This window comes from Phalaenopsis equestris, unplaced genomic scaffold (genome assembly GCF_001263595.1).
Source record: "Phalaenopsis equestris unplaced genomic scaffold, ASM126359v1 Scaffold001023, whole genome shotgun sequence".
NCBI lineage: Eukaryota > Viridiplantae > Streptophyta > Magnoliopsida > Asparagales > Orchidaceae > Phalaenopsis > Phalaenopsis equestris.
Genome location: NW_018165462.1, coordinates 29,934 through 52,963, shown reverse-complemented (window position 1 = coordinate 52,963; position 23,030 = coordinate 29,934). Strand labels below are relative to the sequence as shown.

The 23,030-nt window shown below is 33.8% G+C and overlaps 1 protein-coding gene across 1 annotated transcript in view; it reads right to left on the bottom strand.

The window, feature by feature from the left end:
- Positions 1-6,428: 6,428 nt before the first annotated feature.
- The window catches only part of LOC110032772 (ATP-dependent Clp protease proteolytic subunit 5, chloroplastic), a 38,029-nt gene continuing 21,427 nt past the window's right edge, over positions 6,429-23,030 (bottom strand). The window contains exons 7-9 of the mRNA XM_020736520.1: positions 7,345-7,379; positions 7,157-7,245; positions 6,429-6,874 (exon numbers count right to left, since the gene is read on the bottom strand). Of these exons, the coding sequence (XP_020592179.1) occupies positions 6,683-6,874; positions 7,157-7,245; positions 7,345-7,379 (316 nt within the window). The 3' untranslated portion in view covers positions 6,429-6,682. The remainder of the gene's footprint in view (positions 6,875-7,156; positions 7,246-7,344; positions 7,380-23,030) is intronic.

Genomic DNA, 23,030 nt, shown 5'->3' with positions numbered 1-23,030 from the left:
TTTTCCCGAACCCAGCATAATATAAACCATATTTAATTCCTTATATTAAATAGGGGAATTTGTCGGCCAATATATTGGTTTCGCAGACCAAACAGATGTCATAACTTTCTCTAGTTTATTTGATCGAACCTCACCCTCAATTCTTGTGTTCATCCTTCGGGATAGATACAGGATTTGAGGTAAAGCGCTCTTTCATTTAAACTATGAAAATTATGGGGTCAGTTTGACTTCATCTTTTTCAAAATTAAAATTTTTTAAAATGTCCTTCCGAAGCGGGCAACGAGATTTCAATTCCGATGACCGACAGCTTCTTACGGGCAAACCCCACACCAAAAATAGTGCCAACAATTATTAAGTCATCACTTAGCATATTGACAAATCATATACAACACAATTGAAGGTTGAACTATAAAATCCCAAATTTTAGAAAAGAGAGTCAAGATCTCTCTTTTGTTCCTTATTGAGTCTTAAATTGTTTGGCATTTTGCCTCCCCCTACGTAAAATGACTTATTATTATTATTATTTTTCTCTAATATTATCATAAGCCTTTTTAAAAAAATTTAACATTGTTAAACAACTATTATCAATCATGTTGCATATATATATATATATATATTTGCTCAAATTAGGGTAATTTAGTTTTCATCGTTATTAAATAATGTTTGAATTTGAGTAATAAAAATTATTAAATTACTTAAAGTAAGAGATTTGATAAAATATATTAATTTTACCAACAATAGCATGTGCTAATAACAAGCTCAATATGAAGAAATTCTATGAATATTTGGCCTATAAATTATTTGATTTCAATATTACTATCTCATTAATATTAAGATCATCCTTTGTATGAATTTATTTTATTTTACTTAAGGTATTATTCTTAATTCCTTGCTTTTTACCTTTCCTTCTTTTGTTCTTTGTCTCATGTTCTTGTCCTTCTCATTTTTTTCTTCTTCCTTTTATTCACTTCTTTGTCTTCTTTTCTTCTCTTTTTCTCTTCTCCTTCATAAATTTTCCTTTCTTTCCTTCTTTTTTTCTCTTTGTTTCCCTTTCCCTAAACTATTTTTTTTTTCAGTTCTCTTTTTTTTCTTTCGCTCTATTCTGTTTTCTTCATCTTTTTCTTTGTCTTCTTTCATTTCCTTATTTTTCATCTTGTTTTCATTCATTGTTTACTCCTTATCCAAACATAATATCCATTTCATTTTTTTCCCCTTCTAATCCTTCTTTTCTTTTCTTTTTCTTTTGTTCTTATTCTTTTTTTTCTATGTAAAGCTTGCTATAACTTTTGATGTTATCTCCGGGTGAATTACACGATTGTATAACATGCATAAAATGAGATGAATATGGAGTATGGATAAGGATAAGAATAGGACATTTATATATATTATAGTATCAAACACTTATCCTATTAGTATAACCTAGCTGATGCATGTTGTAGATTATTCTATAAATAATTGAGTGTATTAATAGTGATTCTCATCAAAGCATTAAGAAATAACTTTAATAAGACGTTGCATAATATTGGGCATAATTTTTTTTGGAGAAATGTACTTATCACCTTTATGATTTTTTTGGGCATTATAAAAATCTAATTGATGTAGTTAAAATCGGAAGGCTTTGTAGGTGCATCTAATACTCACAATCACAAGTAGAAATGCAATGAAGGATCTTTATTTCTGAAGAATCTTGACCTATTTAATTCATGGGCTCGGCCAAAAAGTAATTATGCCAAGATAAAATTTCATTATAATTGTTAGATATGATTGAATTTACAACTCAAAAAATATATTTAATATAACTAGGCTTATTTTTAGTGTTGCGATTTTTATTATTCATCCTAGATTTGGATTTAGTATTCATGATAATTCTATAAAAAAAACACAACCCACTACTTTAACAAAGTTTTAATAGAAGTATTTCTTAAAATTCCAATACCAATCCCTGCCTTCTTTAGCTTTCCACTAATAGTAGATGAGCAAACCTTTTAACTATCTACTTATTATTTGGTATAAGAGAAGCAAAGGTCTAAAATCTCATCACATTTGTCCTAAAAGATTAAAGATAGTCAACAATCCAAATAGGCACCACCACCATCAGAAACACAAAAAGTAAACCTATCTTAGAGCTTCCTTGCCCTTGATTAATCCGCCAAAACATTTTATTACCTCGATCCTTGTTTGATTAGCCTTTTTTACCCTTTTATCAATATACTCGAGCACAAAATGGACCAAAGAAAAGGAGGGGGATAAGGATTGGTGTAGCGAATGAGGTTGAACATAAAATTTTGTGACTTGAATGCTAGTATATTCTTTATAAAGTTATGCCGATGATTGAATTAGAAAAATTTCCATCCAATAAATTGCTCTCTTTTATGTGATTTAGGAACCCAATTAAAAGGTTATTTTTCAGCCCAATTTTGCTAATGTCTTTTACATTTTAAAAATATTGTATTATATATAAATATATAATTAGTAACCATATATGCAAACCTAAATATTTTCTTATAAATATTTAAAATTCATCATATAATTTAAGCAATTTCTAATAAATTGTATTAATTTTGATTAAACTCCATAAATTAATTCTTCTCTAGTCAAGATATATTTTTATGAGCATCAAATTAATAATTTATATGGCTTCACTAAAAAATTGTTCCAGCAATAACTTGCTTAAGAAAATAATAAACAAGATTAAGCAAAATTTTAAAATTTGAGTCATACTCAATCTCAATCGAACACAATTTGAACAAAATGAACAAGCTTAAATAATACAGAGCCTGATTCCATTCATTTAGAACCCTAATTAATCCATAATTTTCATCCACATATAATTTACTTTCATCCTATATTAATTTACAATATACTCCCCATTAGATGCCTAGCATGTTGGAGAGAAGAAAAGAAGAGAAAGAATGCCAATTTATAGAGAAATCTAACTTTAGAGGGGAAAAAACTAAGGGCAATTACATGCAGACAACCCAAAACTTCCTAAGTACAAATTAACCATCCTATTTCATCCATTTTTCAAGCGGGAGGTATAACCCCAACCCATATTTTTCATTTTTATCAAATTCTCCCACTCAAATATCAAATTCATGGTATAACCCCAACCCATATTTTTTATTTTTATCAAATTCTCAATAGTTTCATCGCGACACAAATAAATACTTTGGTTTGATAGGTAAAAAAAAAAAGAAACTCGATAATTAATTTGTAAATATCAAGTTTCGGGCGGTATGTATATCTCAAAAAATAATCATAAAGGGAGATTGAACTAAACTTAATCTTTTGTTTATCTTTTCCGATGAAGAACAGATGATTCAATGGATGGATGGCCTTTTAGGCCACACAATCACCCACTATTTATGATATATATAAGGAAATAGAGAACTATAATAATCGATTAAAAAGGGTGTTTGGCTACAATCAGGATTTAATAAATTCTATAAATCTAGATTTATCAAATCCAAAAGGGTTTAATCCAAAAAAACATTTGGTTCAATTAATTCAGTTAAAAGCTAAAAAGGAGTGGAGGAAGATTATTTTGATCCCTATTTTTAAGAATAAAGGGGTTGTACAAGAGTTTGTAAATTATAAAAGAATTAAGTTGGTGTGTCATACTTTAAAATTATGGAGAGAGTAATTGAACATAGGTTAAGACGTACTACAAATATTTCTCATAATTAGTTTCAATCTATGTCGGGCAGGTCTACAATGAAAGCTATACATTTATTGAGAGGTTTGATGAATGAGTACAAAGAGAATAAGGAGGATATACATATGATTTTTATTACAACAACAACAACAACAACAACAACAACAACAACAAAGCCTTAATCCCACTAAGTGGGGTCGGCTACTTGAATCTTTTTGAATCTTTTTTTTTTCTCCATTGCGTTCTACTTAGTGTCATATTTTCATTTAGCTCAAATAAATTAAGATTATTTTTTATACAATAAGCCCAAGTCTTCCAAGGTTTACCTCTACCTTTCTTAACAAAAGTCGAATCTAAAACATCTACTCTCCTAATCGGATCATCAAATTTTCGACGATTAATGTGACCAAACCATCTAAGACGACTTTCTCTAATTATGTCCATCACAGGAGCTACACCAACCCTATCACAGATATAATCATTTTGCATTTTATCTCTAAGTGTAAAGCCACTCATCCACCTAATCATTCTCATCTTGTAACACTTAACTTAGTATTATGCTTCTATTTTAAAGGTCAACATTCAACGCCATAGAGCATTGACCTTCTTATAAAAATTTCCTTTCAGTATAAGCGAAACTTTTCTATCACACAAAAAAGCCCGAAACATTCCTCCACTTCAACCAACCAACTTGAATTCTACTCTTAACATCCCCATCTATATCACCATCACTTTGAACAACATACCCGAGATATCTAAATCGTTTAGACCTTTTAATAATTTGATCACCCAAAGTTACACTCTGTCACTAGAGCTACTACTACTAAAATTACATTCCATGTATTCAATTTTAGTTACTCAAATGAAGGTCTTTAGACTCCAATGTAGACCTCCATAATTCAAGTTTTTCCCAGGCTTCTTCTCTCGTCTTATCCATGAGAAGGATATCATCAACAAAAAGCATACACCAAGGTACATCCTCCTGTAAATGTCTAGTAAGACCATACATAACTAAAGCAAAAAAGATAAGGGCTTAAAGTCAATCTCTGATGTAATCCAACAGAAATATGAAAATAATTGGTCAATCCTCCTTCAGTTTGAACACAAGTAACAACTCTAGTATACATATCTTTAATGACTTGAATTTAAGTCATATTAATACCTTTCTTCTCAAGAACTCTCCAAAGGATATCTCTTGGATCCTTATCGTAAGCTTTTTCTAAATCAATAAAAATCAAATGTACATTCTCCTTATTATCTCTGAATTTCTCCATCAAACTTCTCAATAAATGTATAGCTTCCATTATAGGCTTGACTGACAAAAATCCAAATTGATTATGAGAAAGGTGTTAATCATATGTAGGATTTTTTTACATATAATTTTTAATGATTTAGAAAAATGCTTACGATAAGGTTCCAAGAGATATTCTTCTGAGAGTTCTAGATAAGAAATGTGTTGAAATAACTTATATTCAAGTCATGAAAGATATGTATACTAGAGCTGTTACTTGTGTTCGAACAGAAGAAGGATTGACCAAACATTTTTCTATTTCAGTGGGATTGCATTAGGGATCAACTTTAAGCCCATATCTTTTTGCTTTTGTTATGGATGCTCTTACTAGACATTTAGAGGAGGATGTACCTTGGAGTATGATTTTTGCTGATGCTATCCTTCTTGTGGGCAATACTAGAAGAAAAACTCAGGAAAAACTTGAATTATGGAGGTCTACATTGGAGTATAAAGACTGTCGTTTGAGTAAAACAAAAACTAATTTCATGGAATGTATTTTTAGTAATAATAGCTACAGTGACAAAGTTGTAACTATGGGTGATCAAATTATTAAATGATGTGAACGCGTTAGTTATCTAGGGCCTATTGCTCAAAGTGATGGTGATATAAATGGGGATGTTATTAGTAGAATTCAAGTTTGTTGGTTGAAGTGGAGGAATGCTTCGTGCCTATTGTATGATAGAAAAACACCGCCTAAATTGAAGGAAAAAATCTATAAAATGGAGGCGAGACCTGCGATGCTCTATGGCGCTGAATGATGGCATTTAAAAAAGAATCATAAAACTAAGTTAAGTGTTGCCGAGATGAGAATGCTTAGGTGGATGAGTGGCTTTACATTTAGAGACAAAATGCAAAAAGAATATATCCATAACAATGTTGGTGTAGCTCCAATGGCGGACAAAATTAGAGTGAGGCGTCCAGTCGTCCTAGATGGTTTGGTCACATTAAACACGGACCAACTGATGATCCAGTTGGCAAAGTAGATATCTTATATTCAACTTATGTTAAGAAAGGCAAAGGTAGACCTAAAAAGGCTTGGGCATATTGTATGAAAAATGATGGGCATATTGTATGAAAGCATATTGTATGAAAAATGATCTTAATTTATTATAATTAAATGAAAATATGACACTCAATAGGACACATTGTAGAAAAAGAATTCATATAACCAACCCCTCTAAGTGGGATAAAGGCTAGTTGTTGTTAAAGATGATGAGAGAAGTGCTAACTCACATGTCCTCACTAATATCCGTTAAATCCACCTAATAATTAGATTTAATAAATGCATGATTCACATCAAAACAGAGAAACTTTTACATTTAGAAAATAGTTGAACTTAACTTTCTTTTTTTTTTTTTGTTCGTTTGTTTGGTATATTTATACGTTACATGTTTAAATTGCATACAGAACACTCCCTAAATCAATTTTTTGTTAATCCATAATCACAAGGAAACAAGGCAAATCACTTTAGTGAATCTCAAATATAGCTACAGATTGCAATTTCAAGAGCCACAATTTTCTGATATTCATTTAATTGATAAATATTCAAGCAGCATTGTAAGCTAACTCTTAACTCTAGTAGGCACAATAAGACAAATAATACTGACTATATGAGGCAAAGTGTTCTCAAGGGTCAAAATTTTTAGTTTCGCAGCAAAGCAGATTACTCCAATCCTTGAGCTCTGATATCTCTAATCTTAGTCTTAGAACCCATTTGATTCTTCTTATTCTTCATCTCAAGCTGAGAGAGGCTGAAAAGCTTTCAGTGGATTCATTATTACTCCATCAATTAAGCCATATTCTTTTGCCTCTTTGGCGCTCATGAAGAAGTCTCGATCTGTATCCTGGTTTATCTTCTCCCAACTCTGGCCCGTATGGTAAGCTAGATATCCATTCAAATTGGCCTTGTGATGAAGCATCTCATTTGCCTGAAGATGTTGGAAGAATTCAGAAAAAAAAAAATCATTTTGAGACAAATATTGGTTTTATACATTGTTCTGTTGATTAATAAGGTTTTAAGTAAAGAAAATTAACATGTCAAGACATATGCATGCAGAGATGTATTATTCTTTAGATAAGCTAATGCTAGTGATATTTTTGCAGTGATTTAAAGATCAAGATGTTTATATATATATATATATATAGAGAGAGAGAGAGAGAGAGAGAGAGAGAGAGAGAGAGAGAGAGGAATCCCAACATATGAAGCATGCCTGAATGTCTATGTCAGTTTGTCCTCCTTGGGCGCCGCCCAGGGGCTGATGAATCATGATTCGGGAGTTTGGTAGGCTGAAGCGTTTTCCTGCAATAATTTGGTCAAAAGAAATATAAATTATGGCATTAAATGAACTGGGAAAAAAAAAAAAACTTAACCCAACAAATTGAAACGTTAAATATTTACCCTTGGTGCCTGAACTTAGAATGAAAGCACCCATACTGTTAAATACCGGGTAAAAAAAAAAAAACAAAAGTCAAAAGTTAGTGACTTTCATGAAAACAATTAAAATTAAAACTTCAGTCTGAGAAGGGATACATAATGTAAAATAATTTTAAACTATGTAAAATAATATTTCTGACATAAAAAACAAAGCATATATATTGCACAACGTTGCAAAACTGTCTGTACGAGTTTGATGCAAAAAGAAGAATATTATGGTTCATAAATGAAGAAGTGGAAATTAGTAGGGATGCAAAAAGAACATGCCATATATAAATTCCCCTTCCTATTGAGTGCTTATGAGTTATTCAACACTATTTTATACATATCCTTTTGCATAACTTCTAATCAAATTACTGTTAACCATTCATTATCATATATAATCATTTCATATTAATTATGCATACTAGTCTTGTTGGTGCATATTTACCGGCCATTGCACCCACAAAAAATATCTATGTTCTTCCATTATCTTATTTTCAACGAGTGCTACTCCGATCATCACTCTAATATAGTCATTTGTCATTTTATTCTTCCTAGTTTTATCACGCTCCATATTAACATTCTCAATTCTACCATATTCAACATGGGCATGGGAATAGCTTTATAACCAGGCATTCTCCATTCATTCTTATTGAGTGCCTATGAAGAGTGTCACTTCTAAATATCTTATGTGTTGGTGTCAACATGAACATAATTTCGATGCATCCCAATTCGTGTTCGACAAGTGTGAAATTTAATTCCAACACGTGCTGGACACACATGGGTACTAATTGTTCGACATGTTTTTCACAAGAGTGGAGAACATGTTTGTGAGAAAACAAAACCGTGTGAACTTGCAAAGAAAACTTGAATCAACTATAGCGACTCATGTGCCCCAGCCTTCCCCATGCCCTAACATCTCTTCTACTATAACAACAAAACTCCACATAACCATCTCGTCGCTAAATCTTAGGGTTACCACACTCTTGTCAATGAAATCAGGGGCACCCATAGCCATCTCCTACTCTTCTTCTATGACAACAATCATGTGTGCCCTCACCACTTCTATGACACGAACGATTTTCTTATGCATCCCCTCCACACCTAACCACACCTAACCATAAGCACACTTTTAATTATATATTGATCTATTTGGAGTATTGTCAAAGTTTACGTTAAATTTGAAGAACTAGTTTCTTTATACCTTTAATTTTCAAAGCCTATTTTCAAAATGTATTTTAAAAGTTCCAATTTTTTAGAAGTTCCACCAGCTCCTGATTGTTGGAAAATTTTTATTTTCAAAAGCACATAAAATCTCACGTAAAACTCATTTTGTAATCTAAAATAAAATTAAAAATAAGAGGATGAACATTTAATTTTGTGCGTGCTATAAAGACATAAAACATGTTAATGTTGATGAGTACTATACATACACATGCAACATAAATAAAACATATTAGAGCACATTTATGGGATATTAGGCCCGGTTGAAAAGTTAAATTTATGCATGTATTATAATGAATAGTTCATTTGGCAAAGTAAACTTTTCATTGTACAATAGAAAAATGATTTATGAAATAGGCACAAATGTCATAGAGGATGAAAATACACTTTTTATGAAAACATTTGACCAAGTGAAAAAAAGTAGGAGCATTTGGTTAACAAAAATAACAAAATTTATGTTTATACTTTATAAAATGTAACACCCTGTCCGACTTTTGCAGTTATTTGTGACCTCGTGTTCATATCCGTGCTTCATAGTTGAGCTCTCATGAGACCTTAAACTCTATTTTGTAGATATCCTTTTGCATAATTTCTGATCATATTACTTAACTGCATTCATTATCATAACAAAGCATTCACACTTGCCTTATTGGTGAACATTTACCCGCCATTACACCTACCTAAAATATCCAGGAACATTGTTTATTATCTTATATTCAATAAGTGCTACTTCAATCATCACTATAATAGAGTCATCTGTCATCTTATTCCACCAAGATTTATCCAACCTCCATATTAACATTTTGAATTCTACCACAAAACATAGTTAGTAGCGATTTCTTTGTTCCCAACAAGTAATTTCTATGATTTGCCCTTTATTTATCTTGAAATAGCAAGCACAACCTTTTGTTGCATACAGCAAACAAACTCGTAATATTGTTTTCCCTCCCTTGCAGAATTCAGATAAGCACCCATACGATTTCTGGAATTAGCCGCAACAAAAAGAGTGCTTGAAGGCTGTGGCTTTTAGCTGCTGGGAAGACCAGTGGCGGACTGCTGGGTGGAGCTAGCTGTAGAGAGGAGAGTGAGAAGAAGAGACGAAAGATTTTTGAGAAATCAGATTTTTTTCGATACAGGAAAATAAGACTTATAGGTAACTGCTACATGGAGTAATTTCAAAAATTGATCCTCTTCATCCTAAATTTATTCCTCAAAAGAAGAAAATTGATTCCTAAGCAAACTACACAATCTAAGCAATCCTATCTCGAATTTATAATTAAGATCACAAGTTTATCCAAAATAATTTTAAGAGGCATTTTGCTTTAATCTAGATTCCGATCCAATGGTCCACATTTCCTACCTCCTGATTGTGATTATGACGTCTCCAATAAATGATATGTTTTCCTATGTTAACATTGGTCAATTTGATTTTCTATCTAGACGATGATAAATAAAATCAATAGCCCGGTCAATCTTCAACAAGAACTTAAATTGTAAACTTTTAGCGAATGTGATTCCTTAAACCTTTCCACAATCTGATACCTAAATCATCATAAATGATCAAATTGATCCCAATATCAAGAGTCCCACCTCTAAGAATTTCAATCTTGTGAAATTATAGCTACAGATTAAGAAAAATTGTTAGCCCAACTTCCCTAGTGTATTATCATTCAGCTTTAATTGGTAATCAACTATTTTTGCGAACGTGAAAAATCTCCTCTGGTTCTTGTTTGGTGGTGGTGTTCTTATGTTCTAGGAGGATGTCTCGGTAAAAAGGAACATCCTGGACCATGAAAATTTCATCCATAGCAAGCAGCATTCCTTTTGATTCTTTAATTTTACCTTCATGTATTCTTAGACCTAGTCCCTGACTGTAGATGACTAAGCCAATTCATACCTAATCCAAACCCAAGCAAGATATTTCTAGTCTAGTTTTCACCCTGAGACTAAACCCTAACCTAAACTTGGTGTGATTTGACCTAAAATGTCTAAATTGGATTTAGATGATCCATAGATCAGCTAACTTGGACCGAGATCAGTCTGTTTAGTCCATGACCCCAGTTAGAATAGATAGACCTTAGGTTGATCAAACTTGACCTAGACCTAACCCGATGTTACATTGACCCATGGCCTTACCCAGTTGACATTAAGAAGACCTAAGTCCTTACCCATGACCTTCTGTGGTACATTGACCCATGAGCTTACCCAGTTGACATTAAGAAGAACCAAGGCCATCATGGTTGGACGACATTAAGAAGAACCAAGGCCATCATGGCTGGACCGATGATGTGTTAGAGAGATTTTAAAACCCTATGACTTTTGGCTTGGATAGGATTTGACCTAGACTAGACCAAGATTAGACCGAAACCAACCTAACTAGACTTTGTTGAGCTTAGGCACATTTGACCTAAGCTAATTAGAACTTGGCTTCGTCTCTCTTTGAGCTAAGAAACTCCATGGAACAATTAGAACCTTAAATGACTAAAGCCAAGACTAGACATAGGTTAAATTCATAATTGACCTATTTCCCCATTTGTTAGCCATTATGCTATCTAGCTTTACCTCTTTGGTCTATCCAACTACATGGCATTTCAAAGTTAGCAAAAGGTGAATCCAGGTTAACCCATCTGAGTACTTTGAAACAATTGACCAAATTAGGCCATTTGAACCCCTGAGACTACATAACTACTATAGTGTCTCTAATATGCTTAAAAACCCACAAGACCCACCATGGACCAAGCCTAAGCCTAGGTTAAACCAATAACCAACCAAGTCAATTGAGATCAATTAGCCATATTGACTTGAACCAAAGCCAAATTATCCTAGGTCCAAAACCTATCTTGGTCCCTAATCCTTCTTAGTCAGCCAAGCACATGTTTAGCCTTGTTTAATCAAGTATGCCCTAATGGTTAAGCCAAAATTCCTCCAAGAGCAATTTCGAACTCTAAGAACTTTATTACCCTTTCAAGTTTTTTGCTTATTTTCTACTAATCCCAGAATTTAACAACAGATTTTCAGCTTGATTATAAAAGAGGATTAGCACCAATCAACTCCTTAAGACCTCTAATCTATCGCTCAAGTGCTCCATCATTTGAGAGCAAACTCAATACAGTTAAGGCCTCTTAAAGTACTACGTTGAGTTCTAGTAATTCAATCTTACAAATAATGGTCAATGCATCATGATCACATGTCAAATTCAAAGTCAAGAACCACAAAAGCCTCACAAGGTGTTCCCATTCCAGCTAACATTATTTTGAGATACTGGAGCCAAAGAATGAGGCAAGCCAACACTTTTGAACTCGCCAACCAAGCCATCTCATACCGTACTTCCACTTCCAAACCAGGAGGACTTGGCCTAGAGCACTTGAGGCCAGGAGGAAGCCTGTAATCCTGTCCCCAACCAATGTTGTTGGAGTTGCATCGGAGATTGGTTGTTCAAGCAATTCAAAGTGAACTAATCTAGGGGAAAATTATTGTATCTTTTGCACCATCACAAGAAGCTCCTCAAGTCGTTTGAAAGCAAAAGTCTTAGACACTCACGACATGCCCTAGCCCAACTTAGTGCTTGGTCATCCTGTTTGCACACATTTTCATAAGCCTTGTCCTGATATCAACAAGGTTGTAGCCAACCCCACGTAGTGGGATTAAGGCTTTGTTGTTGTTGTTGTCCTTGATATCAACAAGGTTGTGAAAACCGAACTGGACATTGAGCCGGTAGGAGAGGTTCAAAAGTTGAACCGGGGTTGAACAACCGATGACCGAATAAATCATAAATGTAATTAACAATGTCAATAAATAAGATTTACATCTCACTCAATTCATATGTATTTAATTAACTAACACCAAATATTTAATTGTAACATATGTCATTTTAGCTATGCATGAAAATATATATTCAACTTTTTAAAAATTAAAATAGTGATATATTTTATGTGATTTGAATAATTTTGGTGGTATAACTGTAAAATAGAAAGAGTTTAGGAGTTAGATATGTAAATAAGTAAAATTGAATGGTATGTGTATAAATTGAATATCTTTGTAATAATGATTTTTTTGATGTGATATGAGTGATTTGGGTGGTATAATTGTATAAATGTGAAAAACAGAGTTTAGGTGTTAGATATGTAAAATGCATAAAATTGGGTGGTATGTATGGAAATGCTGGTGAATAACAAACCAAAATTTTATTGTTTTATATATTAAAATGATTAATTATATGGTTATAATTTTTATTAAATTGTTCATTCCATTATTTAAATCAATATTTCAAATTTAATCATTTATAAGATTCATGTGTAATATTTGTGGCTCTAACTAAAATATTTTTTTCTCATGCTTGCATTACTTTTAGTCCCACATCTCAAAAATATATTCACTAGTTGATCTTTAAAAGAATGGTGTAGAAAGTATAAACAAAGTAAAATAATTCTGAAAAGCTAAATATCTTTCTGTAAAGTTGGGACCAAGACATTAAATAATGTGCTTATTTTATTGTTATATTGGTCCAACACTCTTTTAGCTTTTATAGTTTAGTCTCAAGTCTTTAATTCGCTAGTTTCACCTTTCCCTTATATTGAAAGGCATGGGAATATGGGATAGTTGTAGCAACCACACATGAGCCTTCCACCTTTGGTTAAACAACGAAAAATATGCATTAAAAAGTGGGAGCGGGCGGTTTGATCAAACCGCGACCGGTTCGCCGGTTGGACGGGCGGTTTAGGCCGGTTCTAGCCAGTAAATGCAGGGCCAGTTTTTAGCCTGCCCAGAACCGGACCACTGATTGTTTAAACCTTGGATATCACCTTATAGTTCTCCTCATGAGCATCCTATATAACCCTAGAACAGTAGATTTGGTTTGTTATAGAGAGTGCAAACTTTTTTCTCCTTAACATTCCTATCAAGTTCTCTTCTGTCTAGAGCTTAGTGACGACTCATGACACTCAGATATCCAAGGGCTAGGGTTAATCAAAAGGTTTGAGAGATCTCGTTTAGTTGCACACATCACATAATGTCCACATGTTATGATGTAAGTGTAATAATATTTTGTAAATTATTTTGAGTTAATAGAAGTATCTAAAGCATATTTTGTGCATTCAATAAACTCTAATAAATATTTTAAACCTTAAGATTTTATTTTAATCTGTAGGGAGAATTTAAGCACTTTCAAGTCAAAAGACTTCATGGTTTAATTTCAAACTCATTGCCCACAATTACTTCTGATGAGCATCTAAAACTTTAATTATAAGGTTATTAATTAAATAAATTAATTACAAATTACTATATTCAAGTGTTTCCCAAGCTCCTAGCCCTCCGTGATGATCCCTAGCTTCCCTAACTTTGGTCCAACCTGGCCCAAGGCTAAGGTTTGCTTATTTTGCCGATTATACAAGTTGTGCATAATAAAAAAAGTGGCTATGTCTAATTATAATTGATAGTAGTCACATATTCATATCATGAAATGAAAAAATATTAATCTATGAAGCAAGCCGTAACACCAAGCGTAGCATACAATTGATATTTTATTATAAGAATATTGATGGCCCCAGTACACTCACTTGAAGGGGATCAATATCAAGGTATTTCACAAGCTCGTGTGCTTGGTGATGAGTTTGCATAATAGTTTACCAAGTAGCACTCCTCCCAAGCATAAGGGCTAGCAAATCCCAAAGATATGGGCTCTCCATAGTCTCTAAAAAAAAATGGAGGCAAATCTAGCCTTTACTTCTCAAGATTTGATCTCTAGTTTGGCTTCTCCTTTTAGGACGTCATACAAGCATAAGGGGTGAAGCTCTACAAAACCACCTTAATTAGAAATATTAGTTGGCAAGGGAATGTGTTTGCAAGATCTCCAATAATCTTGAGAAGGAAGAAATTTAAAATTTCCACATAATAAGAAGCATGGAGAAGTAACTTAGACTGAGCAACATTTGAATCATCCATGCCATCACTACATAAGGCATATTTCGGATGACTAATACGTTTTCAATACTAAAGCCCATAAGTCAATGAATGGAAGAGAAATAAGAAGAAATCTGTATGATAAATAGTGATCTTGTTAGCTCCAAGGGCGAGTTAGTTTAGTTGGTCAAAGGGTCCTATTTTTTACCCCTCCAAGTTTATTCTTTCTTATGTTTAAGGAGAGAAGTTGCTCTTCCAAAAGACAAAGGGCATGATTAGAAAGGAGGTCTAAATTCCTCCTATAATCAGGGAAAGCCTTGTGAAAGAAAAAAATTAGATGAATTCTTTACCTTCGGTAGTAGCTCTAGTTGGTTCAATACCTATAATCTGAGATTTGGTATTTGTTTATGATAAATAAAGAAGAGAGAAAATAGTTGTAAATTTGGAGTAAAAAGTTGGCGCACTTCCTATAGCTATGTTGATTTGTTTTCCAATATATCAATGATAACTAATTGAGTATATTGTGTGTATTATGTGATGTGTGCTTCTTCTAATGGTGAATCTTTTGAGAGGTACTTGCATGGTTTAAGATACTAGACCGATGAAAAAGAGCCCACTATTGCCTTTTCTAAGTGCATGTGTTTTGGATAGTGGAAACAAATCCAAAGGTGCACCATAGTCACCTCTAGTTGACACAATTCAAGCTACAAAAATTGAACCAATTAAATATTGTATCAATTCTAATTCAATCTAGGAGGTATGGTTGCACTAAAGAAAAGTTCTTCCAATCCACAGGGCAAAACAAATAAAGATAAGATAAAAAATATTATCACGCAGCAGGATGCTCCAACTACTACATAGGTTCAATCTAGGAAGAATGCCAAGGATCAACATTTCAAAGTTGGATACAATGTCTAGCTCATTTGTGAAAGATTTCTTTCCTTTCCGGCATATACAAAACACTTATGATGTCTCTTGAGTTGAAAAAAATCCTAGTTAAGGTCTTTTTGAATGTAAAGGTTTATTTAGTCTATTTCATTGAGAAATTCCTCAAAAATGCCCATTAACTAAAAAAGGTTCTTGGAATCACTAGCTTATATCATAATTTAGTTTTGAGAAATACAAAGCATAATTGTCCTTTGTACTTCATGGTAAATGTAAATAATAACAAGCTTAGTCCTCTCATAATGAACCTAGGCCGCTCAATAAACATCTTGAATATATCTTATATGAAAAGTCTCTCTTAGTCACGTAAACCTTAGCTCAATAAAAGTTATGTGGCTCTTGATTTGATCACCTTACCCCTAGAACACTCAGGATGAAGGTTAAATACATGTTATTGAGGCGAATACCAGTACAAGGATCTCCACAAAAGTCATTGACTTCATAAATATGAGACGATCACTTCAACATTACATAAGTGTATTAAGTTATGCAGCATAATAAGGATACAAAGCCCATTATAGTACCTGAAGTGAGCAAGAGTGATGATGTTGAGCATGATTTAAGGAGCTAGTGCATTCACATTAAGCACATAGACCAATATAATCAAACACAAATACTGTCGCACATGTCAATAGATGGGCAAGTCATCCCATAAATAAAGTAGCCATTGGCATAAATTCATATCCATAAACTTTTCCTCTCATGATCAGTAGAGTGGAATAAAACAAGAACATGTTTCATAGTCATCATCTTTGACTAAAAAAGAAAGACTTATCATCCATATGAAGAACATTATCATTATTCTATGATCATTGTAAGGAATGGAAAATTTTAAATATTTTCCAGAGGCGTGAGTGGTGATCAAGAAGAAATATATTTATCTTCATCAAGGTGATGAAGGTTTCCATACATGGCCAAAAACTCCAAAGCCAAATAATGAGAAATTCAAAATTTTCTCATGCAAGAATGACATGAAGATTTCAGCTAAAGGCCCATTTTTCTCTCTCTGCCTACATAAGCGATGCCTTAGGAAACACGCTAAGGTTTTAAAAATTCTGAGGAGACCAGCTTAAATGATAGGAAATGCCATTTCTGGCTCTTATGAGAATTTCATAGATTTATTTTATTTTTGAAATTATTCAATAGTGGATATAAATATGTGAGAATGACAATAAAAATAAGGTTTAATTTTGAAGTAAATGCCTTTTGTATTTATTTAGTAGGTATGGGTAAACAACTCTCTACTAGATGCGAATTTTGGTGAGTTATCCATGAAATAATATTTCATATCACGCTTCAATCAAGAATGAAGTATGCAAATTGTTTTATGGTTGCATTTCTTTATTCATAATTCACGATGATGTTATACTCTCTCCCCGACACTATATTTTCCTTTGCTTAGGCTTAACTATCATATCGTTTAAATGGTCATGGCTAGCAAAGTAGCCATTACATAAGAAACTTGGCCTCAAACCCTAGGAGACCTTAGTCCTTACTCACATTTACTTGTTTTACTCCTTGAGCATGTCCAAGGCAAAAGACCAATCTTAAACTTATCATAGATTCCAAACATAATTCCCTTTATTCCGTGTCATCCCCATTGAGGATGAATCCCTATAGATTCATGTAATATTGTTAAAAGCATGCTTTAGGGGGAAAGCGAAGACATGTGCTAGCCATACACATTGCTTGCCTATGAAGCAAAAGCTCACGGGAACAAATGCATATTGCACCACTTCATTGTATCATGTAAAAGCGCTATGCTCTCAATTCCTGCTCAAACCAAAATCCCAATTTATATTTTATGATTTGACTCAACAACTGCTAAAATAATTAACATGCTTCCCTAATGTTTCTAATAGTCTTCGAGTAATTGCTCATTGGTGCACCATTCTCTTCCTCTTTAACAAGTCGCGTCTTAGTTGTTATTCTCTTCATGCTTAGTCTCCTAGTAGTCCTTATATGTTTTTAACTACTAATTATTAGTAATAATAAGTTCTCAAACTTCTTCTAAAGAATGCTTCTTGATGCTTCATAATCACAACATATCTTGTTTCACATTGCATCTATTAGTGGTCTCTAGTTGGTCAATCAATTTCATAAATAAATTCATTTTCTAAGTAAAATTATGCCATTTTATTTATTTTCATCATTTATATCTTTTTTTTTTCTTTTGTTTGAATTTTTAATAGCTATAAATTATTGTTATTAGAAGTATCATTATTTTTGTTAAAAATTAATCCACGTGGTTTGATTAATTAAATAGCTATTTATTGTACCTAATATGTGAGTACATATTATATAAAAATCATGAAAGTTCTAGTTCATAAAAGTGTTGTTTTGCTTTATGCTTTACTCAACACACCAACAAGCCTTTAATCCCATTAGGTGGCGTCGGCTACACAAATCATTTTTCTCCATTGTGTCTTATTGAGTGTCATATTTTCATTTAATTCTTTAAGATCATTTAATTAATCCACATGGTTTGATTAATTAAATAGCTATTTAATGTACCTAATATGTGAGTACATATTATATAAAAATCATGAAATCTCTTGTTGATAAAAGTGTTGTTTTGCTTTATGCTTTACTCAACACACCAACAAGCCTTTAATCCCATTAGGTGGCGTCGACTACATAAATCAATTTTCTCCATTGTGTCTTATTGAGTGTCATATTTTCATTTAATTCTTTAAGATCATTTTTATACAACTTGCCTATGTATTTTTAAGTCTACCTCTACCTTTCTTAACATAAGTCGAATCTAAAATATCTGCTCTACTAACTAGATCATCAGTTGATCGACATTTCATGAAACCAAACCATCTAAGACGGCTCCCTCTAATCTTGTCTACCACTGGAGCTACACCAACCCTTTCACGGATATATTTGTTTCACATTGTCTCTAATTGTAAAACCACTCATCCACCAAAGCATTCTCATCTCAACAACACTTGGTTCTATGCTTCTCTTTTATAGGCCAACATTTTGTGCCATAAAACATTACAATTCATTTTATAAAATTTTCATTCAAGTCTAAGCGGTACTCTTTTATCACACAATACGCCGAATGCATTCCTCCACTTCAACCATCCAACTTGAATTCTACTATTAATATCCCCATCTATATCACCATATCCCCATCTATATATCCCCATCTATATCACCATCACTTTGAAGAATAGACCCGAGATATTTAAAACATTCAATCCTTTTAATGATTTGATCACCTATTGTTACAACTCTGCCACTAGATTGGCTACTACCAAAATTACATTTTATGTATTCAATTTTAGATCTACTCAAACGGAGGCTTTTAGGCTCTAAGTAGACCTCCATAATTCAAGTTTTTCCTACTCTTTCTCTAGTCTTATCCACAAGAAGGATATCATAAACAAAAAGTATACACCAAGGTACATCCTCCTGTAAATGTCCAGTAAGAGCATCCATAACTAAAACAAAAAGACATGAGCTTCAAACCAATCCCTGATGTAATCCAATTAAAATAAGAAATGACTTGATCAATCCTCTTGTTCAAACACAAGTAACAACTCTAATATCCATATCTTTAATGACTTGAATATAAGTCACATCAACAACTTTCTTTTCTACAACTCTCCAAAGAACTCCTCTTGGAACCTTATCGTAAGCTTTTTCTAAATCAATAACAATCATATGTAGATCCTCTTTACTCTTTTTGTACTTCTCCATCAAACCTCTCAATAAATGTATAACTTCCATAGTCAACTTTCCCAACCTTGTTCGGCATAAATCCAAACTAATTATGAGAAATATTTGTATCACGTCTTAACCTATGTTCAATTATTCTCTCCCACAATTCTCCCAAAATTTTAATGAATGACACATTAACTTAATTCATCTATAATTCACACACTTTTGTGCATCCCCTTTATTCTTAAAAATGGGGAACAAAATACTCTTCTTTCACTCCTCAACTATCTTTTTAATTTTTAAAATAATATTAAAAAAATTAGTAAGTCAAAAGATTCTCATATCCAAAAAAATTTCACACTTCTATTGGGATACCATTGGGTCCTACTGATCTTCCATCATCAACTTTAAGTTTAACTCATTTAAGCAAAAAAATCCCTTTGCATTGCGCTTAGTACTTTGAAAACACTTGGTTCATTAAATATTAATTTACCTATTTGAACCTTTTGAGATCTAATATCTTCACCACACTTTTGCTATTGTAGTAAGAGTGAGATTTAACCAAAACACCACACCCCCAAAGTGATAATCATTATGTAAATTTTCCTTGATTTAGCTGTTCTACACATAGTTGGACTCAAATATTAGTGTTTACACTTTGATATACCCAATAATATTCATAGTTCGACTCATTTGCTATAAAGTTTAGCATTCTGTGTGTAGGACTAAATTACACTATAATTTTCTTTACTTGTTAACTATGTGTTCAAAACAAAGGCTCTCTTGCTAAGGCAACCGACGAATACATCCATCACTCACTGCATTGCCGTTTAATCATATCACTAACATGGATTGAGCCTTGAGAGTGATGATGAGCCAAATGAAACATCCCATTCCGGTAGTGAGCAAATTTCTCATCCACACCCTTCTTTTCCACAAGAAAATTCCTTAACCTTTTGACTACAAGCAGATTTGTCACCAAGCAACTTCTTCACTGCAAGAATTCTTCTTACACAACACCTTTCAATTAGATACAACTCTTGATGACCCATTTAGGCCCTAGGAGTATTTTCTTGGCAAGTACAATTTTCCCTCGGAACACACCACATGCGCATATTTCTAGTGTATTGCTTTGATCAAATATTGATCACTAAAAATCATGCTTGCTGCGCCATCAACAAATTTCCATAATACGACACGGATCTCAAGGCAATCTTTAGAATAAGAAATATTCAAACTTCTATTAAGAGTCATCCAAAGCTTCAATTTTAGTAAACTTATAGTCAAACTGACGAATCAACAAGATGGACCCAATGATACCAAACTTAGTCCATCCACATAAAATCAAGCTAAGATCAAGTCATTAAACCACTTTTGAAAACTTTTCAGACATATTTGGATGGTCAAAAGGATGTCAAATCTGGTGAGTTTATGGTCGAATCGAACGTCTCGACAAGAAGAATCCAAGATCATAGAATTCAGACATCGTTACTGCTCTCAAATGTCGTCTGATCGAGGGAAGCTCTTTGGGCCGTCCGATCAGAGTGATTCATATTCTTTCATTAATTGCAATCGAGACTCTATAAATAAAGCCTCATCCCTCCTATGAGGGGGAGAGCTTGAAGTCTGAAGAGAGAGTTTAATGCCTGAAGAAGACTACAACTTAGAGAAGGAGCTGAAGTCCAGCGTCAATTTGTCGCCGACCGCCGCCGATCACCAGTCATCACTCGTCGTCGACCACTACTCATTGGCTACCATCGATCACTATTGGTCGCTGCTCTATTCTTTCAATAAATTCATATGTGCACCGACTTTGTAGCTCGGAAGATAGTGTATGTCACTTCCACCTATGAAACAAGTGATTGTATTTGTAATCTCTAGTTATAGTGGATTTCTTCAACTTGGTCGGGCCCCATGATTTTTCCTTTCCGAATTCTCCACATAAAATTTTTTTTGTCTCTATTGATTATTTTATTTCATTTGAGTAGGTATTGAATTCTAGTGTGATGCTAAGACGATAATTTATTAATCTATCATTGTGAATCTTCTAACACGTATTAATTTGACACCATCTATGGGAAACAAAACACTGCTCAACACCATCTTCAGCTCTGAGACGCTGATCCACCACTTCATTTCTCAATGATGTACATTATTCAATTGGCGAAGAAACCTCCTTTGAATCTTGAAGATCATCCCTGAAGTATTCTTCATCCAATTGGCCAATTTTAAGATCATCCGCCACTGCAGTCTCGAAAGGTCATTCACATAAACGTCCCAAGTATGTTTGTGGTGGGGTTCTCTTCTTGCATCCTATTCGGACACAAAGACTTTCACAACTTCTTCCAGGCAGGGGTGACTTCACTGCACTCGAAAGAATGTTCACATTAATGTCCCGGGCACGAGTGTGGTAGGATAATCATCCCGCATTTCATTCAGACAATAATTCTTTGAAAATCGCTCAAAGATTAGGGGCAATCTTCATCGCAAATAACGTTTTCTCAGCTCCCCCTCAATGTACTAGAGTATTCAACCAGATAAAAAAGTTGATCTTCATCCCTCCTATGAGGGGGAGGAGAGCTTGAAGTCTTAAGAGAGAGTTTAATGCCTGAAGAAGACTACAACTTAGAGAAGGAGCTGAAGTCCAGCGTCAATTTGTCGCCGACCGCCGCCGATCACCAGTCATCACTCGTCGTCGACCACTACTCATTGGCTACCATCGATCACTATTGGTCGCTGCTCTATTCTTTCAATAAATTCATATGTGCACCGACTTTGTAGCTCGGAAGATAGTGTATGTCACTTCCACCTATGAAACAAGTGATTGTATTTGTAATCTCTAGTTATAGTGGATTTCTTCAACTTGGTCGGGCCCCATGATTTTTCCTTTCCGAATTCTCCACATAAAATTTTTTTTGTCTCTATTGATTATTTTATTTCATTTGAGTAGGTATTGAATTCTAGTGTGATGCTAAGACGATAATTTATTAATCTATCATTGTGAATCTTCTAACACGTATTAATTTGACACCATCTATGGGAAACAAAACACTGCTCAACACCATCTTCAGCTCTGAGACGCTGATCCACCACTTCATTTCTCAATGATGTACATTATTCAATTGGCGAAGAAACCTCCTTTGAATCTTGAAGATCATCCCTGAAGTATTCTTCATCCAATTGGCCAATTTTAAGATCATCCGCCACTGCAGTCTCGAAAGGTCATTCACATAAACGTCCCAAGTATGTTTGTGGTGGGGTTCTCTTCTTGCATCCTATTCGGACACAAAGACTTTCACAACTTCTTCCAGGCAGGGGTGACTTCACTGCACTCGAAAGAATGTTCACATTAATGTCCCGGGCACGAGTGTGGTAGGATAATCATCCCGCATTTCATTCAGACAATAATTCTTTGAAAATCGCTCAAAGATTAGGGGCAATCTTCATCGCAAATAACGTTTTCTCAGCTCCCCCTCAATGTACTAGAGTATTCAACCAGATAAAAAAGTTGATCTCTTCAAAACTTAATGAGAAGATACAATACCCTTGGAAGTCGAGCCCAAAAGGCAAGGCTCGATAGAAAGCTACAATGCCCATGGAAGTTAAACCTAAGAGGCAAGACTTGATGGGAAGATATGATCCCCTGGAAGTCGAGCCCGAGACAAGACTCGACGAGATACCACCATACTCATGAAAGTCGAGCCCAAGAGATAATACTCGACGAGATGCTACCATGCTCATGGAAGTCGAGCCCAAGAGGTAAGACTCAATGGTAATATAAGGTACTCCTCGAAGTTGAGCCCAACAGGCAAGACTCAACGGAGAGCTACCATGCCTTTAAAAAACAAACCTAAGGAAGCTAGTGGTGGAAAATCTTCTCATTAGAAAGACTCAACGAGAGCAAGTGGTTGACAGGGTCTCTACTTGAA